This window comes from Homarus americanus, unplaced genomic scaffold, assembly GCF_018991925.1.
Source record: "Homarus americanus isolate GMGI-L3 unplaced genomic scaffold, GMGI_Hamer_2.0 scaffold40856, whole genome shotgun sequence".
Classification (NCBI taxonomy): Eukaryota; Metazoa; Arthropoda; class Malacostraca; order Decapoda; family Nephropidae; genus Homarus; species Homarus americanus.
The window spans coordinates 5260767-5275708 of NW_024734615.1; the positions used below are offsets into that span (position 1 = coordinate 5260767).

Here is a 14942-nt window from a genome sequence, read left to right on the forward strand (position 1 = left end):
TCAGGTCATTTGCGAGGGAAATGTCATAGAAAAAGGTGTCTTAGAATTGTGTAAACTACTTTACCATAACTCAAACATGCTGAACAGAGCAATATGGGTTGAGTGTAAAGTCAATGGGGCTGCCTAGTATGGGCCAGTAGGCCAACTGCAGCCAATCATCCAGCTTTGGGAACGATTTTCCAAGAAAATTTCAATTCCGGCTGTTGGAGAGTTCCGGGTTTAAGGGATTCCGGCTAACGGAGTTATTACTATATCTCTGTACTGCACACTGTCAAGCAAGAAAATAAATCAGACATATAAAGCAAGCATAATAAACCTAAAATAAGCAATGTAAAGCATAAATTGAGACTGTTATTTAATTGAGACTGTTATTTACCTGTGTTGAGGATGGTAGAGACTGTCTAGGAAAACAAGTTCAAGTCTCTACCACTCTTTGCTGGTCCATCACCACTCTTATTACACCTTATCACATCACATCAAATGCCCAGTACAAGAGGAACTATCATTTGGGTGCTTAGGCATGATTGAGTATCACACTAAATCAGAAATAATGAAAAAACTCAAAGTCAGAGACACATGTTAAGTGTAAACAAGAGCAAAGATGGCAGGAATGAGTCAGAGACTGCGCAGTGCTCTATGGTGACAATAATCGCACCACATCAGCTTTGCCAATCATCAGATCTGCTGGGTATCGACAAAACTTATGGGGTATTTCTCCTCCATGTACGTAATCACCGGTTGTGCGAATCGGCGGTCAACGGGACATTGGTTATCAGGGTTCACCTGTACTCTCCACTTAGTAAGATTAGCAACTTAAATCACATTAGAAGTTAGATTCATATGTCAGGACAGTAGATACTTAATGCCATTGTCCTATTTTTTATGGACTAGAAAAGGCACACATAAGTGTTTGTCACTAAAATGTGACCCATACTCAAGATAAGCTTGCCAAGTACAATTCAATAGCTATATTGTACAGATACAGTACAGTGAGTTCTGCTATAACGCGTGTTTTGACAACGCGAATTTGCTCGAACGCGATTTATGAATTGAGGAACGATATTTGTAAAACGCGAACTCGTTTGCTCTAACGCGATTCCACTCGAACGGTTGTTGTGGCTTCAGTTCACGTTCGACATCACATGTTCAATTGAGTTATGTGTTTTGTTTGTGAACAATTGCAGAAATAATGTATGTAATATTTATGTATACAGTATACCTATATATTATAAGTAAATTGTAAAATTTTACATAAAAGAGAAAATCAAATTACATAGCGTTTTACACCCGCGCTCTCTCTACATCACACACAGTGTTTACAGTTCACGTTCGACATCACATATTCAATTGATTTATGTGTTTTGTTTGTGAAGAATTGCAGAAATAATTTATGTAATATTTATGTATACAGTAAACCACTCACAAGGTCCTACAGTACCACTAATTATTTTATACTGAAACTTACGTTTGGTAAGCTGGATTAAAATGAAGATTACCGGTATATTAAAATAATAAAAATGTATTATAAACCAGTCTAACATACCGTAATAAACACAGCTGCTATTATCATCCCCCCCTCCCCCATTTGCCAGTGACAAGAAAGGGAAAGTGACCTTGACTGTGACCGCCTGTGGCTATTTTTAGCCATCCTTGTGTTCGGAGGTGGTCAGTAATGCATCTCTGTATATTTACTGATCATAATACTTATCTCTTATAAATAATTCATTTAAAATTTATTTTTTTGCAAAGAATATTCAGTAAATGACTGCATTAATTCTTGAAACTGCCGACAGTGGTAAATTTAGGATATAAATAATGAACAGAAGTCACGTCATGGATTCGGAGTTTGGTCCTTAACGATCACCATAAATGTAGCCTCCCTTTGTCGCGAAACACGTATATAAATTAAAGAAAATACTTGCAGTATATTTAATATATTACAGTATATTATATATAAATAAATAAACAAATAAATTCAAATTCCCTTATCATCCTGTGTCATATACAGAAATACTTGAGTCCCTGAGCGAGTACACAAAAAGAAAACGGACATCCTGGAGTGGATAGAGAACGGACATCTCTACTGGGGGACTCAAACGTTTCTCATGTTTTGTGGGCGCTCTAGCATAATATGAATAATATGTAAATTACAATTTATATATATATATATATATATATATATATATATATATATATATATATATATATATATATATATATATATATATATATATATATCTTGATAAAATCACACGGGAAAATGGAAACAACGGAGTACCTTAGCTTTCGTCTTTATTCAAGACATCTTCAGAGGCAACTGGGTTACATGGACAGAGAGAGGCTTAAATATACAGGGTGACCTAAAAATATAAGGTCAGGTCATAATGATGACATCCACTAATCCGCACACCAACACACACGTAGAGGAGCTTAAGAGAAGGGTGGTGACGTGACTAGACAGGTCAGGTCAGAATAAAGGGACCCACAAAATAACTATCATACATCAAGATCAAAGGTTTTCAAAGCATTTTTAACCTTGGGCCACTGACAAATAAATTTATGTAACATATTATCAGTTTTGAACTGACCATCATAAATTTATTTGTCAGTGGCCCAAGGTTAAAAATGCTTTGAAAACCTTTGATCTTGATGTAATGAGGTCCACTACGACACGACTATCTGAAACCGCCAGCAACCAGTGACCGATGGCGGTCAGTGGATGATAAATAAATTGTTCGACGCCTGTTTTGGTGCCATGACCAAGCGCCGCCGTCGCTCAGAACCTTCTGAAAGGTGAATAAAGGCGGCAAAATTTTCACGTTGTTTCCATTTTCCGTCAATTTATCCAGATTTATCTTATCTAGTTTTTCATTGTTGGTTGCATGAAATAACAACATAACCTTAACCTTGTATAATATATATATATATATATATGTATATATATGTATATATATATATGTATATATAATATATATATATATATATATATATATATATATATATATATATATATATATATATATATATATATATATATATATATATATATATATATATATATATATTATATATATATATATATATATATATATATATGTAAATTGTAAAAATTTAAATAAAAGAGAAAAACTAAATACGTAGCGTTTAAAGTGTTAAAGTGTACTGTACAGTGTTGTGGCTTGGCTCAATGTTTACAGTTCACGTTCGACATCACTTGTTCAATTGATTTATGTGTTTTGTTTGTGAAGAAATACCTGTACAGTATATGTAAATTGTAAAATTTTAAATAAGAGAGAAAAACAAAATAAGTAGCGTTTAAAGTGTACTGTACATTGTGGCTGGCGCAGGGTTATGCAGTGTTTACAGTTCACGTTCGACATCGCACGTTCAATTGATTTATGTGTTTTGTTTATGAAGAATTGCAGAAATAATTTATGTAATATTTATGTATACAGTATACCTCTACAGTATATGTAAAATGTAAAATTTTAAATAAGAGAAAAACAAAATACATAGCGTTTTAGACCCGCGCACTCTGTTTACTCCACACTTTGTTTGAAACACGTGTGAAGTTTTTAAGTGTCCTCAGTGAATTCTGATTACTGTTTCTCCAATTTTGTGACTATGGAAAAGAAGAATATCTCTGGGAAGCACTCTGGTGATCCCATTTCCGGTGGTGATCGTAAAAGAAAGGCTATAACACTTGAAGAAAAGCTTGATGTTTCATGACTCCTCAGCCTCAACATCACCCTTATCCCCCATCAAGTTATATTCATATTTTTTCAAGGTAAAGTGTAACATTTACTGTATGATTTCATTATTAGATATGAATGTAACATTTATTTAGACTGTGCTATCCTTTGTGTTAGGCTAACTACGAAATTTTTTTTCGATTTGGAGTAATCTGCACCTAACCCTATTTTCTCCATAAGCCCTGTTATTTCTATTACACGAATTTCCATAACACGATGTTTTACAAGAACACTACTATCGCGTTATAGCAGAACTACCTGTACAGTGCTGTACTTCATTTCATAATCAGAGTGCAAGAGTGAAAGTTAGCTTTATTCCCCTAACTTTATTTTTGAGAGAGGCCTGATTATCTTTAAACCATTTTTGTGTGAATTTTCAGATTGTATAATGGTGGAGGAATGTGCACAGTCTCTTCTAAGAACATAGTTGCCTTCACGCGGATGACAACAAGACAAGACAGTTATAGACACCGCATTCCTGTGTGTACTGTTTATGTGATGGATCTTAACTGTCCCTATGAACCACATGTGTGAGTACTGTATACTAGCTGTGCTTTTTGAGAAAAATTTTGATAATTGGGAAAGTATATAATGTCATATCTTTATGTTCTTTCTCTTTATGAAGCGGAGTGTCTACTGGTCTGGAAAAGCCAGGGAATTTTATGTGAATTCTATTCAACTTAAAAATATTGTTATTTTGACAGCAATCTAACTATATAATAGGTAAATAATTGAACTTTTAAGAACAAATTCCAGTAAATAGTCCCCTCCAATAATTGAATAGTTTGTGTACCTATTATATTTCATGTTAGCAATTAAATTACCAAATACTGTACTATGTTACAGGTTATACCTACTAATTTTGCAATGAATATTGTCAAATGAATTGTTCTTATCATTAAGTGACTTTATTTAAGTGGATTATTCCACATATTTATCATGAGTCATATAGGTGGATCAGGGGTGTGATTTTTAGTTTTTGTTTTTGGATTTCTGGCTTTTTTTTTGGGAACATCCAGGTCGATCCACGTGAATTGCACAAATCTGAAGAGAAAAATATGGAGGGGGGTCAAGGTCTTTGCCGATGTTCATCACTAGGCCTAATAATCATCCTGATCATAGCTGGTTAAATAAAATATTCCAGTAGCCAGTTGCAATTATTATCATCTTTAAATTTTCCAATATACTATATTCTGACACTAAGAAACTTAACCCCATTTTCACGAAAGATGAAGTTGAATTAAAATTCTTGAAACTATAATTGCTAGTACAGTGCCCCCCAGTTTGTAGATATTTACTTCGCAGTTCTCGGTTATTCGCGGATGACTCCCTGGATGTACCCAAGAATGTCTGTGGGTAGTTTTAAAGTTGCCAGCATTTTCACGACTGGAACAGGGAGCCATTCATTCTAGAGAAGTAATTTCCTTTACCTGTATTGTATATGTGTGTGTGTGTGTGTGTCTACACACACACACACACACACATATACAATACTACAGGTAAAATAAAAATTGTCGTAAGTGTAAACACATAAGGGAATATTCATTTCTTTGTACACAGGTGAAAAAAATGTAACACCACCCCCCACCGTCCGCAAAATTTATTCGCGGATTTTGATAACCTAACCTCCACGAATTTGGGGGGCTTCCTGTACTGTACATTGAACAGACTTTATAGGAAGGAATGTAGCTCTACAGATTGGGAGGATCTACTGTATAGTAAGGTACATACCAAAAGATAAAGCAAATCATTGTTAAATTTGTATTTTTAATTTGCACATTATTATTTTAATTGTAAAATTGCTAATATAATATACCAATTTTTTTTTCCAGTATCCTAGATTCAGCAAGCACAGTAATCTCACTGGTGTTTAATAGTGAAGGGTCTCAGCTCCTTGTTGTGCTAAGTTTGGGAACTGTGCAGCTTTTCACCAAAGGATCGAGCCTACATAACTGGACCTCCACACATACATGTGATTGGGACGGTGAAGATATTCTTCACATAAATTTCTTCCATGGAGGAATTCGGGTTCGTATCATCTTATTATACAGTATACTGATTATTTATAATTCACTTGGAGGCAAATCTTGTTTTCCACTTAGTAACCTTAGTCTCATCTCAGTACTGTACAGTACATGTATTCTAAAAACCGATCATGAATATTAATGAGATAAACTTGGTTTTCATTGAATTATATTAATGTAATGCACTGGACCTGCTCTGTCCACCACCCCTTACTATCCTTCCTTGCTCACCACCTCTCACTATCCTGTTATGCCCACCATCCCTCACTATCCTGACCTGCCCACCATACCTCACTATACTGCCCTGTCCACCACCCCTCACTATACTGCCCTGTCCACCACCCCTCGCTATACTGCCCTGCCCACCATCCCTCACTATACTGCCCTGTCCACCATCCCTCACTATCCTGACCTGCCCACCATCCCTCACTATACTGCCCTGTCCACCATCCCTCACTATCCTGACCTGCCCACCATCCCTCACCTGCCCTGTCCACCATCCCTCACTATACTGCCCTGTCCACCATCCCTCACTATACTGCCCTGTCCCACCCCTCACTATACCCTCACCATATACTGCCCCACCATCCCTCACCCTGACCTCCCACCATCCCTCACTATACTGCCCTGCCCACCACCCTCACTTACCATCCCTCACTATGCTGCCCTGCCCACCATCCCCTCACTATGCTGCCCTACCACCCCTCACCTCCTTGCTCACCATCCCTCACTATGCTACCTTGCTCACCATCCCTCACTATCCTGACCTGCCCACCATCCCCTCACTATACTGCCCTGCCCACCACCTCACTATACTGCCCTGTCCACCATCCTCACTATGCTGCCCTGCCCACCATCCCTCACTATACTGCCCTGCCCACCACCCCTCACTATGCTACCTTGCTCACCATCCCTCACTATGCTACCTTGCTCACCATCCTCACTATCCTGACCTGCCCACCATACCTCACTGCCCTGTCCACCACCCCTCACTATACTGCCCTGTCACCACCCCTACCATCCCTCACTATACTGCCCTGTCCACCATCCCTCACTATCCTGACCTGCCCACCATCCCTCACTATACTGCCCTGTCCACCATCCCTCACTATCCCCTGCCCACCATCCCCTCACTATACTGCCTGTCCACCATCCCTCACTATACTGCCCTGTCCACCACCCCTCACTATACTGCCCTGTCCACCATCCACCTCCCTCACTATCCTGCCCCCATCCCCTCACTATACTGCCCTGCCCACCACCCCTCACTATACTGCCCTGTCCACCATCCTGCCCTGCCCACCATCCCTCACTATACTGCCCTGCCCACCACCCCTCACCTGCCCTCACCATCCACTGCCCTGTCCACCACCCCTCACTATACTGCCTGCCCATCACCCCTCACTATACTGCCCTGCCTACCATATACACCCACCACCCCTCACTATACTGCCCTATCCACCACCCTTCACTATACTGCCCTGCCCACCACCCCTCACTATACTGCCCTACCCACCACCCCTCACTATGCTACCTTGCTCACCATCCTCACTATCCTGCCTGCCCATCACCCCTCACTATACTGCCCTGCCCATCACCCCTCACTATACTGCCTGCCCACTATAACTCACTATACTGCCCTGCCCACCTCACTATACTGCCCCCCCACCACCCCTCACTATCCACCACCCTTCACTATACTGCCCTGCCCACCCCTCACTATGCCCTCCCACCACCCCTCTGCTCCTTGCTCACCATCCCTCACTATCCTGCCCTGCCCATCACCCCTCACTATACTGCCCTGCCCATCACCCCTCACTATACTGCCTGCCCACTACTAACTCACTATGCTGCCCTGCCCACCACTCCCTCACTTACTGCCCTGCCCCTCACTCATACTGCCTGCCCACCCCTCACTGCCCTGCCCTCCACCACCCACTATGCCTGCCCTGCCCACCACTCACTCACTCACTATACTGCCCTGCCCACCACCCCTCACTATACTGCCCTGGCCCTGCCCACCGGCATATTATTTCTTTAATTACCACAGTTTCTTGGGGGGCTGGGGGGAGTCTTACAACAACCCCCTCGCACCTTCTCACGCCCTTCGTATATTTAAGACGATTTCTGAAAGGGTAAAGACCTCTCAGATGTGACTGTCTTTGTGCTGTTGTACAGGTCTCGAAATAAGGTTCCAAAACTCCATTCAGTGTTTTTCTCCTTTGGTATAATTGCAAGTGAAAGAAATGATGTTATGAAAAATCATGATTTTATAATTTTGTTTTACATCAGGCCAGCCTTCAATCAAGTGATGTGAAAGTACATTCCCTGTATACTGAGAAGTTTGTGGCACAATCACACAGACCTACACTAGTAGACCATGGCCAGTGTGCACAGAATGGCTTCTTTGCTGTCTCTGCTTCAGGTAACTAAAACTTAAAGGTATCAGTGATATTTTAATGAAGAGCTTTAGATATACAATTTAGTTGTTCATTCAAGATTTTATCTTTTAGCACAATAGATATGATAGTCATGGATTCATGAAAATTAAGTTTTTAAACAGGTAATAATAGAATTTATCCTGGAAAAATTACATCATAATGATGAGGAAACTCATGCCCATAGGGTCTTGATTTATTCAGCATCTTGGCCCTTCTTATTGCTTCTTCTTTTCTAGAAATTTGGTACAGTCTTATCATTGTAAATTGAGTACTGTATCCTAATGTAACTTTTTTTCATGTTTTATAGCTTTCATATAGTCAGAATGATTTGTGTGACCTTCCACTAGTGCCTGCCATGGCAAGGGGATTTGGCATACTGTAGTGCCACACTGTCCTGAGTTGTGGATTGCTGCAAGTTAGCTTCTCATCTTTTGAACTCCAGCTTAAACAATGCTTTAACTCCTAGCTAAGTGATATCTTCAAGAGCCAGTGAGGCATCAGGATGCATGCTCCATATCTCACAGATCTTGCCAACTTATAATCCCACCAAGAGTGGAGGGAGGGAGTTTATTGTAGATTGTTTGAATTATAAAAAAGGACAAAGAAAATAAAAAAGAAAGTTAATGAAGGTACACTAAGAAGTTTACCTAACTGGCAACACTGAAGATGTACAGCCGACTGGTTGCCTCACTGAGCCTTAGTAAGGGAGGAAATATCATACCTCCTGTGTAGTGAACCTACATTAAAATTGTACGTACAGCATGCCCTTAAAATTCACGGATTTTTAATTCGCGGATGACGCCCTGAATGTACCCAATAATGTCTAAGGGTAGTTTCAAAGTTGCTGGTATTTTTGTGGCCGGGACAGGGAGCCTTTCATTCTAGAGACAGTAACTTCCTTTACCTGTATTATGTGTGTGTGTGTGTGTAGACACTCACACAGACAAATAAATAATAATGGGAAAATCCTCTCACAAATATACAGTAGTACCCCGATTTACGCGGTCAATTGAACCCACAGGGTACCGCGGAAAGTGAAAACCCCGTAAAGTGAACAACAGAACATATGGGATTAATTCCAATCGAGACTGGCCCGACCCCCAAATTCCACTTTTTCCGACACAATACCTATGTTGTAGTAAAAATAACATCTAAATTTTAGGATGGTATGCTCACACAATTAATATTTAAGAGAAATACAGTCACCAGGTTAAGTCCATTCAAATAATGGACTCAAATCCCCCACCCCCCCTCTTCCCAGCTCACTAGCTCCTACCTCTCTGAGAAATGTTGGGTGAAAACACTAGATTTTAACGTTTAGTAATAAATAATAACTCACACTAAAGTTAGGATAATATAATTGACATTTCTGGCTTCCTTGCAGGTCAGGGAATATTTTGAATGTAAACTTCATATATTCTGCACAAAGGATAAAATATTTGCTTTGTGTAAACCAAATTATTACAGTAGATCTAAAATTTGTATGTCTAATGCAAAATCCATGATGTTTATATTCAAAATGATCATCATATTGTAAGAATTCCAGCAATGTAAATTATATTCTGGCCGGGTAATTTGTATGAATTTTATGAGCTAAATATAAAAAAATTATACTTCACCGCATATATGAGTAGATGCACCGCGGAAAGTGAAAGTCCGGTCTGGCAAGGTACCGCGTAAATGAGAAATCGCGGAAAGTGAAACCGTGTAAAGCGGGTAATACTGTAGTCAGAAACAAATGTACAGTATTAAAAATGTTGAGTCTACCCTCAAGTCCACCCCATGCTTTGTTATTAATAAAGCACAGAGTTGACTTGAGGGTAGACTATCACATTTTTAATACATTTGTTTCTGATTATTTGTGAGAGGATTTTCCCATTATTACTTATTTGTGTATTTTGTGTGTGTGTCTACTACACACACACACACACACACACACATATATACAATACAGGTAAAAGAAATAATTGTCCTAAGGGTAAACACATAAAGGTAATATACATTTCTTTGTACACAAGTAAAAATGTAACTCCCCTCCCTGGTCAGCAAATGTTATTCGCAGATTTGGCAATTCGCGACCATTTTGGGAACCTAACCCCCACGAATTTGAAGGGCATGCTGTACCACTAAGTGAGGTAACTTGACCCAGGTCATTTGAGCAACAATCACACATCAGTAAGTTACATATTTATATACTGTTAATTTAAAGATTTTTTTTTTTTTTACTCTTTGTCATGACATTTACGGTTATGTGGCAGCATCACAATACCAGAGGAAACTTATGGATAAATCTGTTGTATTCATGTAACAATGGAGCTGATTGGTGGAAAAGATTCCTTGACGTAATTTTGCTTGGCAGTAGTGATAAATACAGCGATATCCCTTTTAACCGGAAAAATTGGTGTAGAGCTCCTCCTGGAATGAGAGAAATCCGGCAATAAAACAACTCTCTCAAACCCGGAAAAATCCCTTAATCCCCAAATTTTTCAGGTTACTGGGAAACGTTTGCGAAAGTCTAATGTGCGCATCTTGCACAGACAGACACTAGTCCACATCCCCAGAAAGTTTCTGGGTGCTGGGGAAAGTTTTCCAAGAGAGTCAACTATGCTTCTCATCTCGACTCAAAACTGTGCATCTCATCCCACATAGACAAACACACTCTCATTACATTTAGACTGCAGGCACAAACAAAAATATTTACGGCTAGCGAAAACTGTCTGAACTTTTATTCACAGCGTCTGTTCTAATTGTGCTAAGAGAAATGAATTTGGTTCCATTGCATATATGGAGATGGGTTCCTGATGATGTTATTTTTACCTATGAGATATATACCCGTACAGTATTGTATACGTATGTATCTTTACTAATTAATGGAGTTCTGAGTGGTGAGGTGGTGGTCATTAATGGTGCAATTTTTCAGTGTGCATCTCCCTATATCTCCATTTCTCTTGTAAACTTGAGGCTGCATTCATGGCCTGAATCATGTGTCTCAGCAGCTTGCATTACATCTTGCAGTTGACAAAGCCTTGTTGACATTTCATGGAATGATGCAACACCTGTTCCCGCAGCAGCAGCTCGCTCGTCTTCCATTAACATTAAAGCCTCATTGGACAGAACCTTTCTGTGTGACCCTTAACAGCTCTACTACACCAGCCTGGTCTACTTCCTCCAACCCTGCCAGAGTTACAATGTCCTGCTGCACCTGATCCAAGATCTTGCCAATTGTTCTTCCAGACTGCATTCTTAGTTGTATTTTTCATCTCATCCCAGGAGTCAGCAGTGTTGTTTACAGCATTCATGTTATATTTTCTCCAGAAATCTCTAAATGATTGCTGATCCTCACTATCAATTGCAGCTATAAGTTGTCTAAATGTCCTGTGTAGATAGAAGGCCTTTAAGCTGGTAATCATACCTTGATCCATAGGCTGTAGCAAAAAATTTATGTTCCTGGGCAGGTATTTAACCCTGATGTTAGGTGAAAGGTCATTAAGGTTAACAGGGTGGCTGGGAGCACTAACAAGAAGTAACAGGGCTTTGTTGGCAGTATTTTGTTGGCTACTGTACCTTTCTACAGCAGGACAGAATCAATTAGTAAACCAATCTTGGAAGAGGCTGCCAGACATCCATGCCTTCTTATTGGAGCGCCATATTACTGGTAACCTGGATTTGTTGTAGCTCTTGAAAGCCCTGGGATTTTCTGAGTGGTACACAAGCATGGGCTTCAGCCTGAAATCACCTACTGCATTACCCCTCTAACAGGAGAGTCACACGATCTTTGGAAGCCTTGAACCCAAGAGCTGTTTTCTCCTCAGTTGAAATAAAGGTTCTGGCAGGCATAAGCTTCAAAAAGAGGCACCTGCTCTGGTGTGTATACATCAGCCTCAATTATCGCTTTTAACCCGTAAAAGGTCACATTTTTATACATACATGGTTGGGAAAATCTAAATTTTGTTTCATGGCCCAAACACCCCAAAATGATCTAAGAAAACAAGAAATACTTGTAAAAGTGGCAACTCACCTCGTTTAAAAGTGCTGCGTGACATTTAAATCCTGGGCTGATGCAGCATTGCCAAGCCTACTCCCTCTCAGTGTTGTCACAGTACTTCCGGTCAATTATGCAGCCAGGTATATACATAATGATTTTTTTTTTTCACAAAAAAATAATATGAATGTAGCAGCATAGCAAATGAAACTCAAAAAGACTTGTGAAATAAACGTGGATGTTTTTTATTCCAAGGTAGGGGGAGGTTTTTCCGTCACTCAGTTTATTTTCCTTACAGTCTTGCCAATATTATTCACTTATATTGTATACTTAGATTACTATGCCAATATGCACATGTGTTGCACATGGATTAGGATAATAATAGCAATAATATTACATAAATACTAATGTGACTTTATTACACACAACTTATACAGGCCTTATTATTTTTACTATTTACAAATATTTCACTAGTATTATCTTTGCTCTCTCCTTTTTCCCTTCTTGTCTCTCTTTAGAAGCGTAACAAGGTATAATATCCCTCAAAACAGTTTGAGGCAAAGGGCAACATCACATTCACAACAGCGGTACCGTGTTTCACTGCACTGCCTAGGTCTTAGTGTTGTGTTCTTGTGTGACCGCACACATGACATGCCTTCTGGACTTTCTTTTTCTTCATGTCTGGTTGTGGCTACATGGTGTGTGGAAAGTGATGACCTGTGAGGCACATGGGATGATCACCATGCTGGCGACATCCTGGGGTTGGGTGTTCCTCAAGCAGCTGTCGCACCACCTCAATGACGAAGTTTCGGAGTGTTTTTTTTTCCCTGACTTTTACATATGCAATATGTGTGCGTTCATCAATAAAATGAAAGAATAGATTTTGGACCGTTTGAGGGTTTTGTTTGCACACTCAATGGAGGAAATCATTGCACCAGATTTGTCAACCGAACGCATGTTATTATTATACTGTATCACACACTCAGGCGTCATGATGCGCTGTCGTGTGTTGATCAACGTTGTGGCTAAGAATCATCAATGGGTTGTTGATAGTCCTAAGGAGGGCTACTTCTCTCTTGTCCTTCCAAATGACGGCCAGAATATGCTTGTCTTGCTTATAAGCTATGTCTCCCTTGTTTGGTAGAGTATCAAAATGTGGCATGTGCTTCCTCTGCCTCTTTACTGTCCCACATGCTCCTGTACCCATGGAGAGGAGAAACTCGAATAAAGCTGGCCTCGTGTACCAGTTATCCACATACAGGCACTGGTTGTTGTTAAGAAATGGAGCCATGAAATTCTTTACAACAGCTGCTACCATTCCCAGGCTCATATCATCAGTCACTTCTGTTACATTTCCAGTGTAGAGTACAATATCTAGCACGAAGCCAGTCTTGCAGTCACAAATAACAAAAAATTTCAGGCGAAACCTGTGGCGCTTAGAGGGAATATACTGGCAAAACCCAATATTCCCCCTCCACAACATCAGGCTCTCATCAATGACGACATTCTGGTATGGATAAAACACTTCCTTGATTTTTTTATGAGGTGATTGAAGATGGCCCAAATCTTCCTCATCTTCTAATTTTTTCATTCAGGAAGCCCTGCAGGTTGTCTAAAAAGTGAAGTCCTCGCAATATATTGGTGAATCTGTTCACTGACATGATTTTACTGAAACTCTGTGTTTGGATGAGAGTGTCTGTGCTCCAGCAATCCCTGTAGTTATTTTTCTTCACTATCCCCTTCAGCATCACTAAGAACAAGAATGTAATACCACTGGTGTTCACGAGACTGAAGCTAGCACCTTACCCCTTCTCATAAAGTAAATGTAGTAGTTCATTTCTTTCACCATAATGTCAAGAATCTCATCATCCCAGAAATAGTTGAAGTAGGCACTCTCCCGGCTGTCTGCTGTGAATTCTTGTATTTTTATTCCTGAGTTTGATGTGCGTCAAAGTAAAAATATTTTGGTACAAAATCAGTCCCATCAATCCAAGCCCACCTGTCAGCAGGACTAACTCTGGCAGAAGCAACGGGTGATCTTCCTTGACCATGGCGACGTGTTGGCGCCCATCATTTGGTGGGGAAGGAGGACAGGGAGTTTTGGATGCATTGTCATCTGCCGCATGTGGGTTGGTTGTGGTGGGGTTAATGGAGGTCGAAGGTGGTCGTGAGTCAGAATTATCCTCACCATGTGGGCTGGTTGATCCTGAGAGGAAACAAGTGACCCCATCCTCTTCCTTTGACTTGTACTGGGTGGATGTAACCATGCAGTGGGAGTGATAGGTGTAGGCGAAATGGAGGGAGTACTGGACGTTCCTGGAGATAGGGAGTACAGCAACCCTCTCTCCTCCACTCGCCACTCATCATCGACGTCGTCGCTTTCCACTTGTTCAAGCACTTAGTCCGGGTCACTATCACTATCATCACCTTCAATATCACTATCAATATATGCCTCTTTGTCAATACCATGTTCATCTTCACCCCTACCAAATAATTCAGTACAATATATATCTCATCCTGATTGAGTGACCGGTTACGTTCACGTGCCATGGCTATCTAGAGTTCAAGACTCTACTGCATAGTCCCGCGGCCTTGACTGTGGGGAGAGATTGCAGGGTGGGGCCTACTGGGAGGGGGGTTCTTCAAGGTCGAGTGGTGGGAAACGTTTACACAGGATGCCAGACACCACTAGCCAACAGTTTATGGTAGCTAGACTCGGTTTCAAAGGCTCAGGAAAAGTATA

General features: G+C 40.2%; 1 protein-coding gene across 1 annotated transcript in view; it reads left to right on the forward strand.

The window, feature by feature from the left end:
* The window catches only part of LOC121870391 (mediator of RNA polymerase II transcription subunit 16-like), a gene marked incomplete in the record, with an annotated part of 168675 nt that overhangs the window by 10469 nt on the left and 143264 nt on the right, over positions 1–14942 (forward strand). The window contains 3 exon segments of the mRNA XM_042372215.1: positions 4133–4282; positions 5585–5780; positions 8069–8201. Coding sequence (XP_042228149.1) covers positions 4133–4282; positions 5585–5780; positions 8069–8201 — 479 coding nt within the window.